General features: G+C 46.0%; 1 protein-coding gene across 3 annotated transcripts in view; it reads left to right on the top strand.

Moving 5' to 3' along the window:
- The window catches only part of LOC120919601 (PSMC3 interacting protein), a 524,670-nt gene that overhangs the window by 255,101 nt on the left and 255,635 nt on the right, over window positions 1-13,934 (top strand). For all 3 annotated transcript variants that reach the window (XM_040331823.1, XM_040331821.1, XM_040331822.1), the window contains one exon: window positions 1,834-1,979. In XM_040331823.1, coding sequence (XP_040187757.1) covers window positions 1,834-1,979 — 146 coding nt within the window. The remainder of the gene's footprint in view (window positions 1-1,833; window positions 1,980-13,934) is intronic.

Here is a 13,934-nt window from a genome sequence, read left to right as displayed (position 1 = left end):
CTTTACTTACCAGTACACTTGACTGGTTACAGGCCTAACACACACAAACATTACAACAACAGTAAAATAATAAAAAAAAAAAACGTTTAAAAAAACAAACATATCGGACAAAAAAAAAAAATCTCACCAGTTTAATGTACGTCTTTAATGACACTTCTGTTGAAACCTTCTCGATCATTCAAGCAGGGTTTCAAAATTCGCGAGCCAGCGCCAATTTCTTATCCACGCTAGAGCGACGATTTCAGTTCTGGGTTATTAGAGGATTTTAGCTTAATGGACTCAAAAGAAAAATACGTTAGGATTTGTGAACTCTATGTCCAAACATCTAAGGGGTGCCAAATATTGGAATTAAACTTGCAATAATTACTATTAATTATATGTGTACTGTAACCTATAATATATATGTATAACTATTGCATGTGTATTACAGTATATGAGTCCTTGGCTTGCTAGTATACAACTGACCAAGCATGTGCTTAGGCCTAAAGCCAGAAATTAGTTAAAGACAGACACATTTGAGTCAAACAGTTATATTTATTCTAACAGAAGATGCCTATTGCATAATAAACAATACTTTAACAGAGATGTCTATCACATAAAGGATAATACTCTAACAAAAATGTCTTACTATAACACTGGTAAATAAGATGGAATTATACTCAACAGCTGTGTAACCTCATGGTCGGCTCTGGATGGTAAAGAGAGTTTTTACCCATTGTGATTCGGTTTTAACATCCACACTTCAAGCACACACACCCAACACTGCCCACTTGCCATTCACCCAATCACTGCACTTCCATGATCATTTCCTGGTTACTACTTGTCCTTCCCTACCTAGGCACTGGGGGCAGTCTTGACCATACTATCTTCAATTCCTTTGATCTCTGTAAGTATGGTGTCCTAATCAATGTCTTTGTCTGTGGAGACTGCCTAACAGCTGTTTTTCCCTAGACTTTTTGGAGACGAGTGTAACATATTGCATTCCTGCGGGGGGGACATCCTGGCTTGTTTGACTGGAATCAGAGAATGGTCACAATTCATTCTTTGCAACACCTTGGTAGACAAGTTGTTAAAGACATTTTTAACCACTTGCCGACCGACGCACAACTATGTACGTCGACACCATGGCACGGGCAGGCAGATTGGCGTACAGGTACGTCCCTTTAAATTTGCCACTCAGCGGGTGCATGCCCGCCGTGTGCCTCGCGAGTGCGGTCCTGGGAACTCTATGTTCCTGGGAGGCCCGCGATTGCGGTTGGCAAGGGCAGAACAGGGGAATGCCTTTGTAAACAAGGCATTCCCCTATTCTGCTTAGTGACACTGTCATCGGGAACGGTCATCAGTGACGTGTCACGTGTAGCCACACCCCCTAACTGTAAGAATCACTCCCTAGGGAATACTTAACCCCTACAGTGCCACCTAGTGGTTAACCCCTTCACTGCCAGTGGCCTGGTCTTTGACCACCAAAATGGTCCGGGGCTGAATCGGTTAACATAACACTTGTACGTTTACAACCATGGCGACCACCCTGTCAGATTTTCTTTATTTCTGTCACTGTTTTTTCATCCTGTTCCGAAAACGTGCATTTTTCTTTTTTGTAGTGTAGTCATAAGTTTTATATATTTTGGCTTCTTTATTTACCTTGCTAACACTGTACATATATATTTTTTTTATATTACAACCGTGAATTGCATAAATGCATAAAATGTCATCCCTTCTATTCTATTTTATATTTTATCTGTGTTTTTTTTTTGGCTAGCAAAATATTCCATTGACAATACTTTTTGCCTGTACCTGCGTACAGTTCTAATATAAAAGCCTCACTTTTTGTAGAGCTAAAAGATTTGAATAAATCGATGACAAATGAGGAGATGCTAAAAGAAATTAAGGAGCTGAAGAAGGAATGTAGCATACATCAGGAAAAATTACAGAAGATAAAATCTGCAACCAATCACGTTACACCAGAACATAAGGAGAAGGTAAAACACCTAATTGCTAAACATTTTTGGCTACCTTTTTAAATACTTTATCTGCATTGCCCCTTTTCAGACATTTTTTAATTCTCAAAAATATAATTATTTTAATCTAAAATGTAAACTGGTTGCTTCTAGGCATTCTCTTTATACAGTGGTATGTTAAAGTTTGTGAACTATTTTATTTATTTTTATATATATATATATATATATATATATATATATATATAATATGACCTTCCGTGCAAGTCTTAAAACTAGATGAGAACCAAATCGGACAAAGGTGAATGGACATTGGCCAGAAAAAAGGCAAGAGCCCCTGCCCAGGCATAGTGCTCAACTAGGCCTCAGTTTTGTGTGCTAGTGTCTGAAAGTGTTGGATGCTTCTTTGAGCCTCTCTGAATCTTTTTTTCTCTTTTCGTTCATTGACGGACACAGCAACTTAAATCTTGACCTTAGGGTTATATCGCCAACTTCAAGAGAAGACTAGGCAGAACATGTTAAAACGGCAAACCAGGGGTTGGTTCTATTGGCTATAACCCCTCACACTGCAGCCAACAGCTTTTTTTTTCTTTTCTGCCTAGTGTAGAAGGACCTGGCTCCCGGGGGGACCATCGGTCCTGGAGATTTTTTTCTTTTATTCTGATTTTTGATTCCTGTGATTTACTATCAACAGCCGGGCTGGGTGACAGGCTGGATAATATAGATCCTGGTGGTGTCCCCAGCCCGGCCATCGAGCGTGAGCAGGCCCTAGCTACGCGCTGGGTTGGCCACGACATGCCCCGCTTGATCCAGGGGTGGCCGGCGAGCTATATGCTCCAGGGCACACATATGACCAGGCTACTGCTGTCCGTGTCACAGTGTGCTGTGGCCAACAGCCACCCAGTACCGCTCGGGTGATGGATCTGTCCGGAATGCATCCAGCAGTCCCCACACCACAGGAGGGGTAAGTATGGTTACACCTGTCTAGGCAGGACTGAGCAGCTGGGCATTCCCTGGGAGGTCGAATTGGGGGTCTCTCATTCTCCTCTTCTTTTCTCCCAGTCCTTTCCCTCCTCCCCATGCTTGGGCCGCTGCGCTACTGAATGGTGGTCTTCCGGTGGTGAGTCCTGCTCAGTCTGTGGCAGCTGGGAGGGTGGACTTTTGGTGTAACTGTCCTGCGGTCCCCTACCGGGTGTCAGGCGAGTGTGGGTCAGCATGGTGTCAAAAGCTGGCGCTTCTTCCACAGGCATACCTGTGGTGGCAACTGGGGGAACCACCTGCAGTGCCTATAGACGCTTTGCGGCAGTCCTGGAGTCTTTCCTTGCCAAGGTGGAAGTGGCATGCGGGCACAAGGGGGTAAAACTAGCCCCCACCGTCTTCTGGGGAAAGCTCTGATTCAGACTCGGGCCTAGCTGTGGCACACGGCCCCTGTTCTAATGTGTCAAGAGAATGCGGACCAGGATCATTTGGACAGTGAAGATGACTCTGTGTCTGGGTCAGCGCAGGAAAGGGCGCTTGTAGGAGCACTTATCACAGCAATGCGGGATACCTTAAAGGTAGAGGATATGGCGGGGACATCTGTAGGGGTGTCGATCCTATTTGGGTCCCACAACCTGGTCTGCATGGCTAAAGTGTTTCCCTACTTGACTGACTTTGATACGTTTATTTACAAAGAATAGGAACGACCGCAGCGGCCTTTTCGGTCCCAAAACGCATGGCAGTACGTTACCCCTTGGAGGGGAGTTTACTGGAAAAATGGACATCTCCCCTGTCTGTGGATTCCCCGGTCTCCAGGTTAAATAAAGTGACCACGATTCAGATGGAGGGGACCCTGGCTTTTCAGGACCCCACCGATAGGAAGGCCGGGGCGATCGCCCGGTCCCTGTTCACAGTGGTGGGGGTCAGCATTGCGGCCAGTATTTTTCACGGCCCTGGTGTCCCAGATGCTCACTGAATGGACAAAAAATGTTGCACCGAGCGTTGGAAAAGCAACAGGCTTCCCCGATCTGCATGAAACTGGCGGACCAGTCGGTGCATGGCCTTAAGTATGTCTGCGATGCGGCCTTGGATACGGCTCCTTTTGATTCTTGGAGCCTCAGTATCTGCTGTGGTGCTCCGTCGCCTGATGGGCTAAAATGCTGGTCTGCGGGACCAGGCACCTAAGAAGGCTCTGACAGATTTACCCTTCCAGGGAGAGAGGCTATTTGGAGCCTCACTGGACAACATTATTAAGGATGTTACTGGGGGTAAGAGTACGCTGCTCCCACTACCCAGAAAAGGCACCAGCTGAGAGACAGAAGCGTTCCTGGTTTCACAAGCCAAACAAGCCTGTGAGCAAATCTGCGACTGCATGAAGGTTTGTCCTCTCCCGACTCTCGGGTGGGGGGGGTCGCCTTCGGAAGTTTGCAGCTTGGTGAACCTCCCTCCTTTCCAACCAGTGGGTTTGCAAACTGGTGTTATCAGGATACAAGCGTTTATTTCTTGTCCGCCAAACAGGTTTTTTCCCTCCAACCTTCATCTTCTTCCGGCGTGCTGAGACGCCCTGGTTGGGGCAGTGCAAGACCTGCTGAGGCACGGGGTAATAGTACCTGTACCGCCGCCGTAAAGGTTTCAGGGATTCTATTCTAATCTGTTTGTAGTCCCAAAGAAGGACGGGGTCCGTCCGGTCCTGGGCCTCAAGGCCCTCAACTGCTTTTTAAAGGTACAAAGGTTCAGGATGGAATGAGTTCGCTCTGTGGTCGCTGCTTTTACGGTCAGGGACGAGCACTACTAATTTGTAGCTCTCCCCTTTTGGCCTGGCGTCGGCACCAAGGGTTTTCACCAAGGTGCTCGCCCTGATTCTGGCCTTGCTGAGACAGCAAGGAATCCCGATCGTGGGCTACCTGGACGTCCTCCTTCTGAGAGCAGTTTACGCTTCAGAATTTGAGGAGGATGTGGCGATCACCATTCAGACTCTTCGGGAGTTTGGCTGGGTACTAAACCTCCAGAAATCGGTGTTGGCTCAACGCTTGGAGTACCTGGGCTTGATTTTGGACTCCTCAGAGTCAAGAGTTTTTCTCCCTTCAGACAAGCTACAGACTCTTCAGGCTGGTTGTCGCTGCGCTTTTGCATGCGAGTTCTGGGTCTCATGGTGGCCACTTTCGAGGCGGTACCGTATACTCTTTCACACTCGAGTCTTGCAAAAAGGAGATCCTGTCCAAATGGGACACATTTCCGTTGTGTCTGGATTGTCAGATTCGGGTGAGCTACCTAGTCAGGGAATCCCTGGTCTGGTGGATGAGGTCTCCGGCCCTTCAGTCCGGGAGGTCGTTCCTTCCTTTTCATTGGACGGGATCATGACGGACGCCAGTCTGTCCAGTTAGGGGGGTGTTTGGGATGTTCAGTCGACACAGGGTCGCTGGATGCAGGAAGAATCCCTCCCGCCGATCAATGTGCTGGAACTTCAGGCGGTGCCTCCCAACTTGTTCACGGAGGCTGCAGGGATGCCCAGTCAGGATCCAGTCAGACAACGCCACAGCAGTGGCGTATTTCAACCATCAAGGAGGAACAACTAGTTTGGCTGCAGTATTGTAGGTCGCTCACATCTTGCGGTGGGCAGAGTGGCGCATTCAGTTTCCAGGCTCCTACTATTTTTGCAGCGGGGAGTGGATCAATAACTTGCCTTAAGCACCATTCAAGGACAGATTTCAGCTTTGGCTGTCTTTTTTTTCAGCGGCCCCTGGCGGCTCATTAATTGGTGAGTACGTTTGTACAAGGGGTTCCACATGTGGCCTCTCCGGTTCGGCCACCGCTGCCTCCGCGGGATTTTAATCTGGTGCTCTTGGTACTTCAGAAACCGCCGTTTGAGAACATTAGGGAGATCCCCTTATTGACACTCTCCCAGAAGGTAGCCTTTCTGGTGGCTATTACATCTGTCAGGAAGGTTTCTGAGTTGGCGGGCTTGTCTTGAAAGTCTCCTCCACAAGGATAAGGTGGTGCTGCACCCGCAGCCTTAATTTCTTCCTAAGGTTTTGGCGTTTCATCTAAATGAGGACATTATGCTTCCGTCCTTGTGTCCTCAGCCGTCGCACCCGAAGGAGGTTGCTTTTTCGTTCCTTGGAAGTGGTCCGGACTCTGCGTATGTATCTGTCTGCTACAGCACCGTTTTGGAGGTCAGACTCACTGTGTTGGTAGCTGGTCCGAAGAAGGGCTTGGCGGTCTCGTCGGTCACCATTTTTCGGTGGATTAGACATATTGTGAGCCAGACTTGTGCCCTAAAAGGGCAGGCGCCTCCCTTTCTTGTCATGGCACATTCGATCAGGGCAATTGGTGCCTCCTGGGCTTTCCAACATCAAGCGTCAGATTTCCAGGTGTAAGGCAGCGACCTGGTTGTCTGTTCACACTTTCACTAAATTTTACAAGATTGATGTGGGCACATCTGCAGATGCTTTCTTTCGGCCGCAAGGTTTTGCAGACGGCTGTTTAAGGTTGCAACTCCTCCGTTGAGGAGCTCTGGTTGTTATGGGTGGAGTGCTGTTTGTTTGCTGTTCCCACCCCTCATTTTTTTACACTGCTTGGTCACTGCTAAGGTCAAGATTTAAGTTGCTGTGTCCGTCAATGAACGAAAGCGAAAATCGATTTTTTTTTTTTTACTCACCGTAAAATCCTTTTCTCTGAAGTTCATTGACGGACACAGCACCCACCCCTCCTTTTTTCTGTTTGTACTGCTTTTTGATGAACTGAGCTGCTGGCTGCAGTGTTGAGGGGTTATAGCCAGTACCCCTGGGCGGTACTGTGCAGTTTTGCTGTTCTACCTAGTCCTCTCCTGAATGTGGCGATATAACCCTAAGGTCAAGATTAAAGTTTCTGTGTCCGTCAATGAACTTCATAGAAACGGATTTTACGGTGAGTACAAAATCCTTTTTTTTTCTCCAATATTGTCTTTCAGGACAGTGCCTGAGAGAGAGATCTTAGCTCCTCCCATCAAACACAGGAAACATGTCTACCTTCAGATTTGAAAAGAAAGCTTTTCCCCACATATCTTCAGTTTTTGTGTTTTCCTCCAGCTTGACTTAAAAGCATTAGAGATTTGTCTTCACAAGTAAAGCTGTGCGGAATTTTGTTTTCAAATGACCTACTCTTTGATCCACAATCAGAATTTGATTCTGGATTATACAGCAGACAGAGGAAAAGAAAAACTTTTCTGGTGAAAAATAAAGGTTCAGTCATCCAGGCAGCGTTTTTCTGTCCTCAAAGAACTCAACAGGAGGGCAAGATGCAGGGTAAAAAAAAAAGGCTTAGCCCCCCCGCCAAAAGGCAGAGTCTTTTTTGTGTGCTTCTGTACAGCCTGAAAAGTGTCTTCCCTCCCAGTTGGAGGAAAATTGGAGGGGTTTTTCTGTAGTGGAGGACAGTACCTCAAATTAGTTTATTTTGGGGATTGTCTCCCAAAGATACAGCATAGAATTTGCAGAACCTCTTCCTTGAAGCTATTTTAGGACAAAGGGGGCCACACCCTGAAATGCATAACTATGCCAATTATTAACACTACATTACACTACACTTTCCTGTCGACAGTGGTTCTTATCCTTGTGATATACACACACCCTTACATCACATCCACGTGGAGGAACGTGCTCACCATTGCCCTTTACATCTTGTTCTAGTTAGAAGATATTTAGTGATGTATATGCTAAAGAACCGGTGAAGTCTCTAGCAATAAAGTCCGTTATTCAGGAAATGATGGATCCGGTACCACCAGAGAGCAGCAGGTGTTCTACTCCCATTCTCAATTTAAAACCATTGAACAGGGCAGTTCCATACAAATATTCTGGATGGACTCTATTTTTCCCTTTCCGTCTTTCAGGACAGCCACAAACAAAACCTTGGCTTCTTCCCTTCCTTCGGAAACACTGTGCCAGCCCATGAATTTTAACCTCCCCTGCCAGACCTCAGTTATGTGTTTCCTCCAGTGGGGAGACACTGTGCTTGGAACCAGGCCTAAAACAGTCAGGGAGACTGTGGGCTTTTCTGAAGCTCTGCAAAGGAGGCAGGGGCTCTCCCAGGGCTGTGGCGTGGTACATACCTGCTGCATGGCTTGCCACCCCAGCTTCGCCGAGTGCAGGTGGAAGACCAGGGGCTGGCTATCGCATCCACAGGGTTGTAGCAGGGAGGCAGCTCTGTTCCCCTTGTACACGGTGCAGACCACAGATTGGAACCCGGTGGACCAGATGGCGGGTGATGTAATTTCCGGTGGGGGGTGCTTCCCTTTGACCCACGATTTCCGGTTCTGGGTCGCCGGGCTGATAGGGGGCCGGACACCGATTTCAGGGATGCACCTGAAACCGTACCGCACCGCGATTACCATACACAGATAAGCCCGTTTTTAACACGTCTAAGTGCATTTCCTTGTGACTGACATATTGCACATAGGTGGCGCTTCCTATTTTTTTCCCCTGTCTTCCCCTTACAGAGCCGGCTTTCTCTGAGGACAGCTGCTGCCTACCATCCTGTTATCTTCCTTTAACCCCCCCCCCCCCGTTTTAAAGGGTTGGTTATTACCATATACCAGCACATGGACTAAAAAACTGTAACCATTTCTTAGATCTATTCTCTGTCCATATTTATATATACTTTTTACGCACTAATCTTTTGCGCTAACAGTTTATCTAATAGGTTTAAAAAGACAACGTTGTCATTGATTAAAAGGGGGAGTTTGCAGCTGCGCATCCATCACACATTCAATGACCACATACATACAGTCACAGTGACCAATAGTTAACTACAGAAACTTTAGGGTATGTATAGAACTCTTTCCTAAATTGGACAAGAATAATGAGGTTATTGGTTCAGGTGGCTCATTTGAATGTTGGTGGTGTGGAGCGAATTACTTGGTGCATAACTGTCCTGGGATCATGTATAGGGAATTGGTGGGTAAATAATGAATCCCTCCCAGAAATTTATAAACAGATTCCACCTAGTGCAAGCAGAGTGGATGGTTTGGCTGATGTTTGAGGAACGGACTTAAACACACAGACACTATACAGTAGTGGCATGGATAAATCTCAATCAGGTGCAAAAAGGGAAAGAAAACCCCATTGCTGTTTCATAGTTGAATGGAGATACTCTCACCAGATCCTGTTTGTCTGCCATTTCCATGTGCCTCTACTCATTAATCCAGGTTTGAGCCGGGCTCAGTGTATACCGGAGTCCAAATACCTGGAGAATGTCCTGCCGTGTATGAGAAGCTGTTCACACAGACTGGCAGTTTTCGACCGGAATACAGGAAGCCACCGTTCGGCCACCAACACTACTTCGCTCGTGCAATATATGAACGATCCCCCGTTCTACGTTTCCTTAGAGCTAGGAGGAGTTGCGCGGGTGGGTTTAAATAGCCGTATATTTTCAGGATGCAATATCTGTATCTGGCCACCGGGTGTCATCCACACAACCTTCTTTCTTACATTCAGCATAGGAATTACTGAGTGCATAGGCATATTTTAGTTTCAGCCGTCAGACAAAAATACGTGTATCAAAGATAACACTTTTCGGACATGAAAACCAAGAAACAAAATATCACATATCCTAATTCTCTGGTCAGTTGATGGACATTATCTTTCTAGAAAAGATTGTAAATTAAAATACGTGTATCAAAGATGACACTACTGCCCTAGAAGTGCGAGAGATCATGGGGATCTAATCCATTTGTTGTGGCGGTGCCCAAAACTTCATCTATTCTAGTCAGGGGTTTTGGCTACCATTAATAGAGTATATCTGGTTGTTGTACCCACTGATCCGAAACATGCTTTCTTGGAATTTTGGATGGCATCCCCATGGATGACAATTTCAGGCAGGCCATATTGAGGGCTCTATTCCAGGCCCGTAGGCTGATCCTTCGACGTTGGAAGGCGGTTGAGCACACCATAAGAATGGAGAAGTATATCTATCAACACACAGGAAAGTTCGAAAGGCTGTGGGCTCCATGTTTGGACACCCCTGGCCTGTCCCCGGTCGACTTAGTACTGGATAGGCTGTTTATATAGTGGATGGGTGAGTTGTAGTGTGGACAGGGAGTATGATTCGTTATGTATTTGTATTTAATGTGCTGGGGCGGTCTGGTACAGGAGAGATGCCTTTAAACTGCAGTGTCTGATCTGTGTATTTTGTGATGGCAGGGGTTGCTGTGTACATTGTTTAAATGTTCCTCTTGAGCTGTAACCTAAACTGTTGGAATAACTTTGTATCCCGTATGTGAGCTGTGAAATTGCTGTAAATTTATTTTATGTTTTTGTTTCAATAAACCTCTTTGATTTAAAAAAAAAAAAAAATGACACTTTTAGGACACGAGAATTAAAAGAATCACATATCCTAATTCTCTGGTAAATTGATGGACATTGTCTCTCTAGAAAAAGTTGTAAATTGCAATCGACCTTTAGGCCTAACGGCGTCATAAAATTTAAATAATAAATCTACATTTTCTCTTTCTGTAAGAGAATGGTGTCAAAATCACCTCTGCTAGGAGGTAGGTTAAGTACATAGATCCCTTTTTACCTTTAACCCCCTGGGGTCACCATCATGAAATTGAGCAAAGTGCAGAGAAATAGGGCGGTTATTGTCCTTTTTAATGCTACCGATATGTTTGCTAATTCTAATGTGGAGTTCTTGTTTAGTTTTGCCGACATAAATTTTGTTGCATGGAGTAAGCATGACTTTTGTTGTCGAACAATTTTTAAACCGCTTCATTTTATACTCTTTACCTCCGCATGAAAGGCGGACACATCGGTTTTGTGCACATATTTACATATATTGTAATGCCTGCAGGCATGCATACTTAGAGGTCTAAAATGTGTAAGCCAGTTCTTAGTTTCGGGTCCTTTTGTATTCTAAATGGACCAATGCATCATTTAGATTCTGTGCCCTTCTTGCCGTCAAAAGGGGTCTAGGGCCAACGATGTCGGCAATTAGGGGAGTAGATTTCAAAATGTGCCAGTGCTTTGCCAGAATGTCACCAACCTGGGTCCATTGGGACCCAAATTTGGTGAAGTTTCTTGGAAAAACATCTTGGCTACTCCTGTACTTTTTTTCAAATCAAGTATTTATTGAAAGAGACATGAGAGCACGGTTCACAACAGCCACGGTTACATGAAAATGTCGAGAAAGACATCATCACAACATGTCGTGGACTAAGCGGCTAAATACAAAAATGCACAATATAACCTACATGCAGTCCACAGTAAACATGCATGAGCCGCCATATGGCGGTTCTGAAGGAACATTATTGTACCTCCTCACCACCAAGATAGTGTCCATTCCCCAGCCATGTAAAATTCAATAGTAAGTGACCCTACACTCCCTGCCTCAAATTTTCTGTATTTATATAACTGTGCTCAGAGAGAACTCAACACTTTAAAAACTTCTTGAAAAAGACAGAGAAGGAAGAGGAAAAAAGGAGAGTTAGTAGAAAATCCAGAGAGCAACAGAGCTAAAAAAATAAAGAAAAATAGTGTAGAAGAAAAAGGATGGGCAGAATTGGAAGGAACAAAATAGGGAAGAGGGGGTGGGGAAAGGAGGTATCAGAACCCAAGAGAGGGGGTGACTAATACCCCAAGAGGGGGTGACTAATGTGTATCGCCCGGGTCATTGCACTAAAAGCGGCCAGGTCCCCACCGGGTAACAGTCCAGGACCTCTGCCAGCATCCCAAATGCACGGGACAGAAGTTAATCTACTGTGTCGCTTTCAAAAAGGGCCCGCCCCTTGTCAGAGATGACAAACACATTCCAGATTGTTCATGTCTTAGTGTAACGTTCCTGTTGGTGGTGGGATGTGAGGATAAGGTCCTCCATCTTCTTAATTTCTTCCACCTTTTTGAGCCATAGGCCTATAGATGAGGTTGTGTGGACTTCCAGCAAAGAGGGATGCACGCTTTGGCTGCGTCGAGGAGGTGGCAAATTAGTGATTTTTTTGTAGATTCTCTGCGGGATGTTGGACGCATGAAGCAAAAAGAGGGCTGGGTCTTCCAGTATGGAGCGTTCTGTGATCTTTTGGGCCGTGTGCCTGATTGTCTTCCAAAAGTAGTTCAGCTTGGGGCACGACCAAAGCTGGGGTGTTATACCATCTAGTTAAAATCTTGAAATTTGTCTCCTGAATCTTTGTGCAAATGGAGGATCTATAAGTAAAATGCAGAGTTTTGCCTTTGCTGTGCGGAGAGTGTTCCCTTGATATCCTTCTCCCATGCACTGAAGCATTTTGGTTGATGGCCTTCAGGCGGAGTAATCGGCAACTGGTACGCGGCTGACAAAGTATGAGGCAAGGTACCCTCTTCTGAGCAATAAGTCTCGAGGGTGGTAAGGGTCTGGCAGTAACCCTCTGGGGCGGGCAGATACTTAAAAAAGTGTTTGATTTGGAGTGCTCTCCAGTGGTCCAGTCTGTACAATCCCTCCAAATCAAAAAGTTCAGATAGGGATGGCCACTTGCTAAAAGTTCCTCATGAGCCGGAAAACAGGGTCCTGGAGAGAATAACGGATTCCTGAGTATTGGGTACAGAGGGGAGTGGGTCGATCTAAGAAAAGGTTTAAGGAAAAGGGAAGAGCAGATCCGTGCAGTCAGTCCCACTAGGGGGTCATTTTTTATATTACTTGGCAGTGAGTGATAACACCAAGGTGCTCTGTCAAGCGGAAGTTTGGATTGGGATTGCTCCAAGCTGGGCCACAGCTTGGTTGCCCGATAGCGGTTCCAATCAATAAGTCTGGTCAAGTGGGTCGCCTGTTGATATTTCCGCAGGTCTGGGACTGCCAAGCCACCATATATTTTGGTGAGAGTGTGTTGTTGCCTGTTTAGCCTCGGTCGCTTACGTGCCCAGAGAAAGTCAGAGAACATGGACCTGACTTGATCAAAGTAGCTGTTGGGTATGTGGATCGAAAGGGCTTGTAGGCTGTACAAGAATTTGGGTAGAATGCTCATCTTGAGAATGTTGCACCTTCTGAACCATGAATGGAGACCTGTATGTCATTTATTAAGAAGGTCTCGAGCAGTTTTCAGCATTGGTGGAAAGTTCAGAGCGTAGATTTGTTACATTTTAGGAGGCATGTAGGTTCCCAGATATCTCAGGGCTGTCGCCGTTCATTTGAACTTGAAACTATCTTGGAGATTCCCAAGGAGGGAGCGTGGTAAACCTACCCCCATTGCTTCGGACTTATCGAAATTGATCTTCAAGTTCGACAATTCACCGTACGTTCGGAATTCGCGGAGCAGCATTGTTGGGCATCCCCGGTGATCACTCCCGTAATGTCCGGGTTCAATCGTACCGTACACAGTAGAGGTTCCAGTGACAGGGCAGAGATAATACCCCGTTGACTCTGACCCGGGGCCGATGGGGTTGAGTTCAAGGTATTTATCCAGTTGAACATGGTGTCACCGACCCCCACGTATCTTAAGACTGAGGACATGAACTGCCAGTTCACTCTGTCAAAGGCCTTTTCGGCGTCTGTTCCCAGGAATACGCAGGGAGTCCTGTAATCGTTGACCAAGTGCAATAGGTTCAAGACTTTGATCGTGTTATCCCTAGCCTCGCGAGTCGGGATAAAGCCGACTTAGTCCAAGTGGACCAAAGTTGGAAGATGTTGTTGGATTCTGGTGGCCAAGGACAATTTTCAGATCTGTGTTAAGCAGTGAGATCGGCCTATAACTGCCACACGAGGAGGGGTCCTTACCGTCTTTGGGAATAACAGCAATGTGCGCCAAAAGTGTATCGTGAGGGAACATCGTATTCAATCCTAAAGCATTAAAGAATTTGTGCATGAAAATGCCTAGATGTGGTAATAAGGTTTTATAATAGGAGATGGTGAGGCCATTCGGACCAGGGGCCTTCCCTGTTTTTGTGGAACCAATAACACTTTGAATCTTCTCTAGTGTGATAGGGTCATCTAGTAATTTGCTCACTTCAGCAGATAGTGGTGGTATTTGAGAGTTGGTTAGGTAATCCGTCACTCGCGACTGAGAGGGGG

The sequence above is a fragment of the Rana temporaria genome, chromosome 12 (assembly GCF_905171775.1).
Source record: "Rana temporaria chromosome 12, aRanTem1.1, whole genome shotgun sequence".
Classification (NCBI taxonomy): domain Eukaryota; kingdom Metazoa; phylum Chordata; class Amphibia; order Anura; family Ranidae; genus Rana; species Rana temporaria.
The sequence above is the reverse complement of the archived record's forward strand: the minus strand, read 5'-3'. Positions and strand labels throughout refer to the sequence as shown.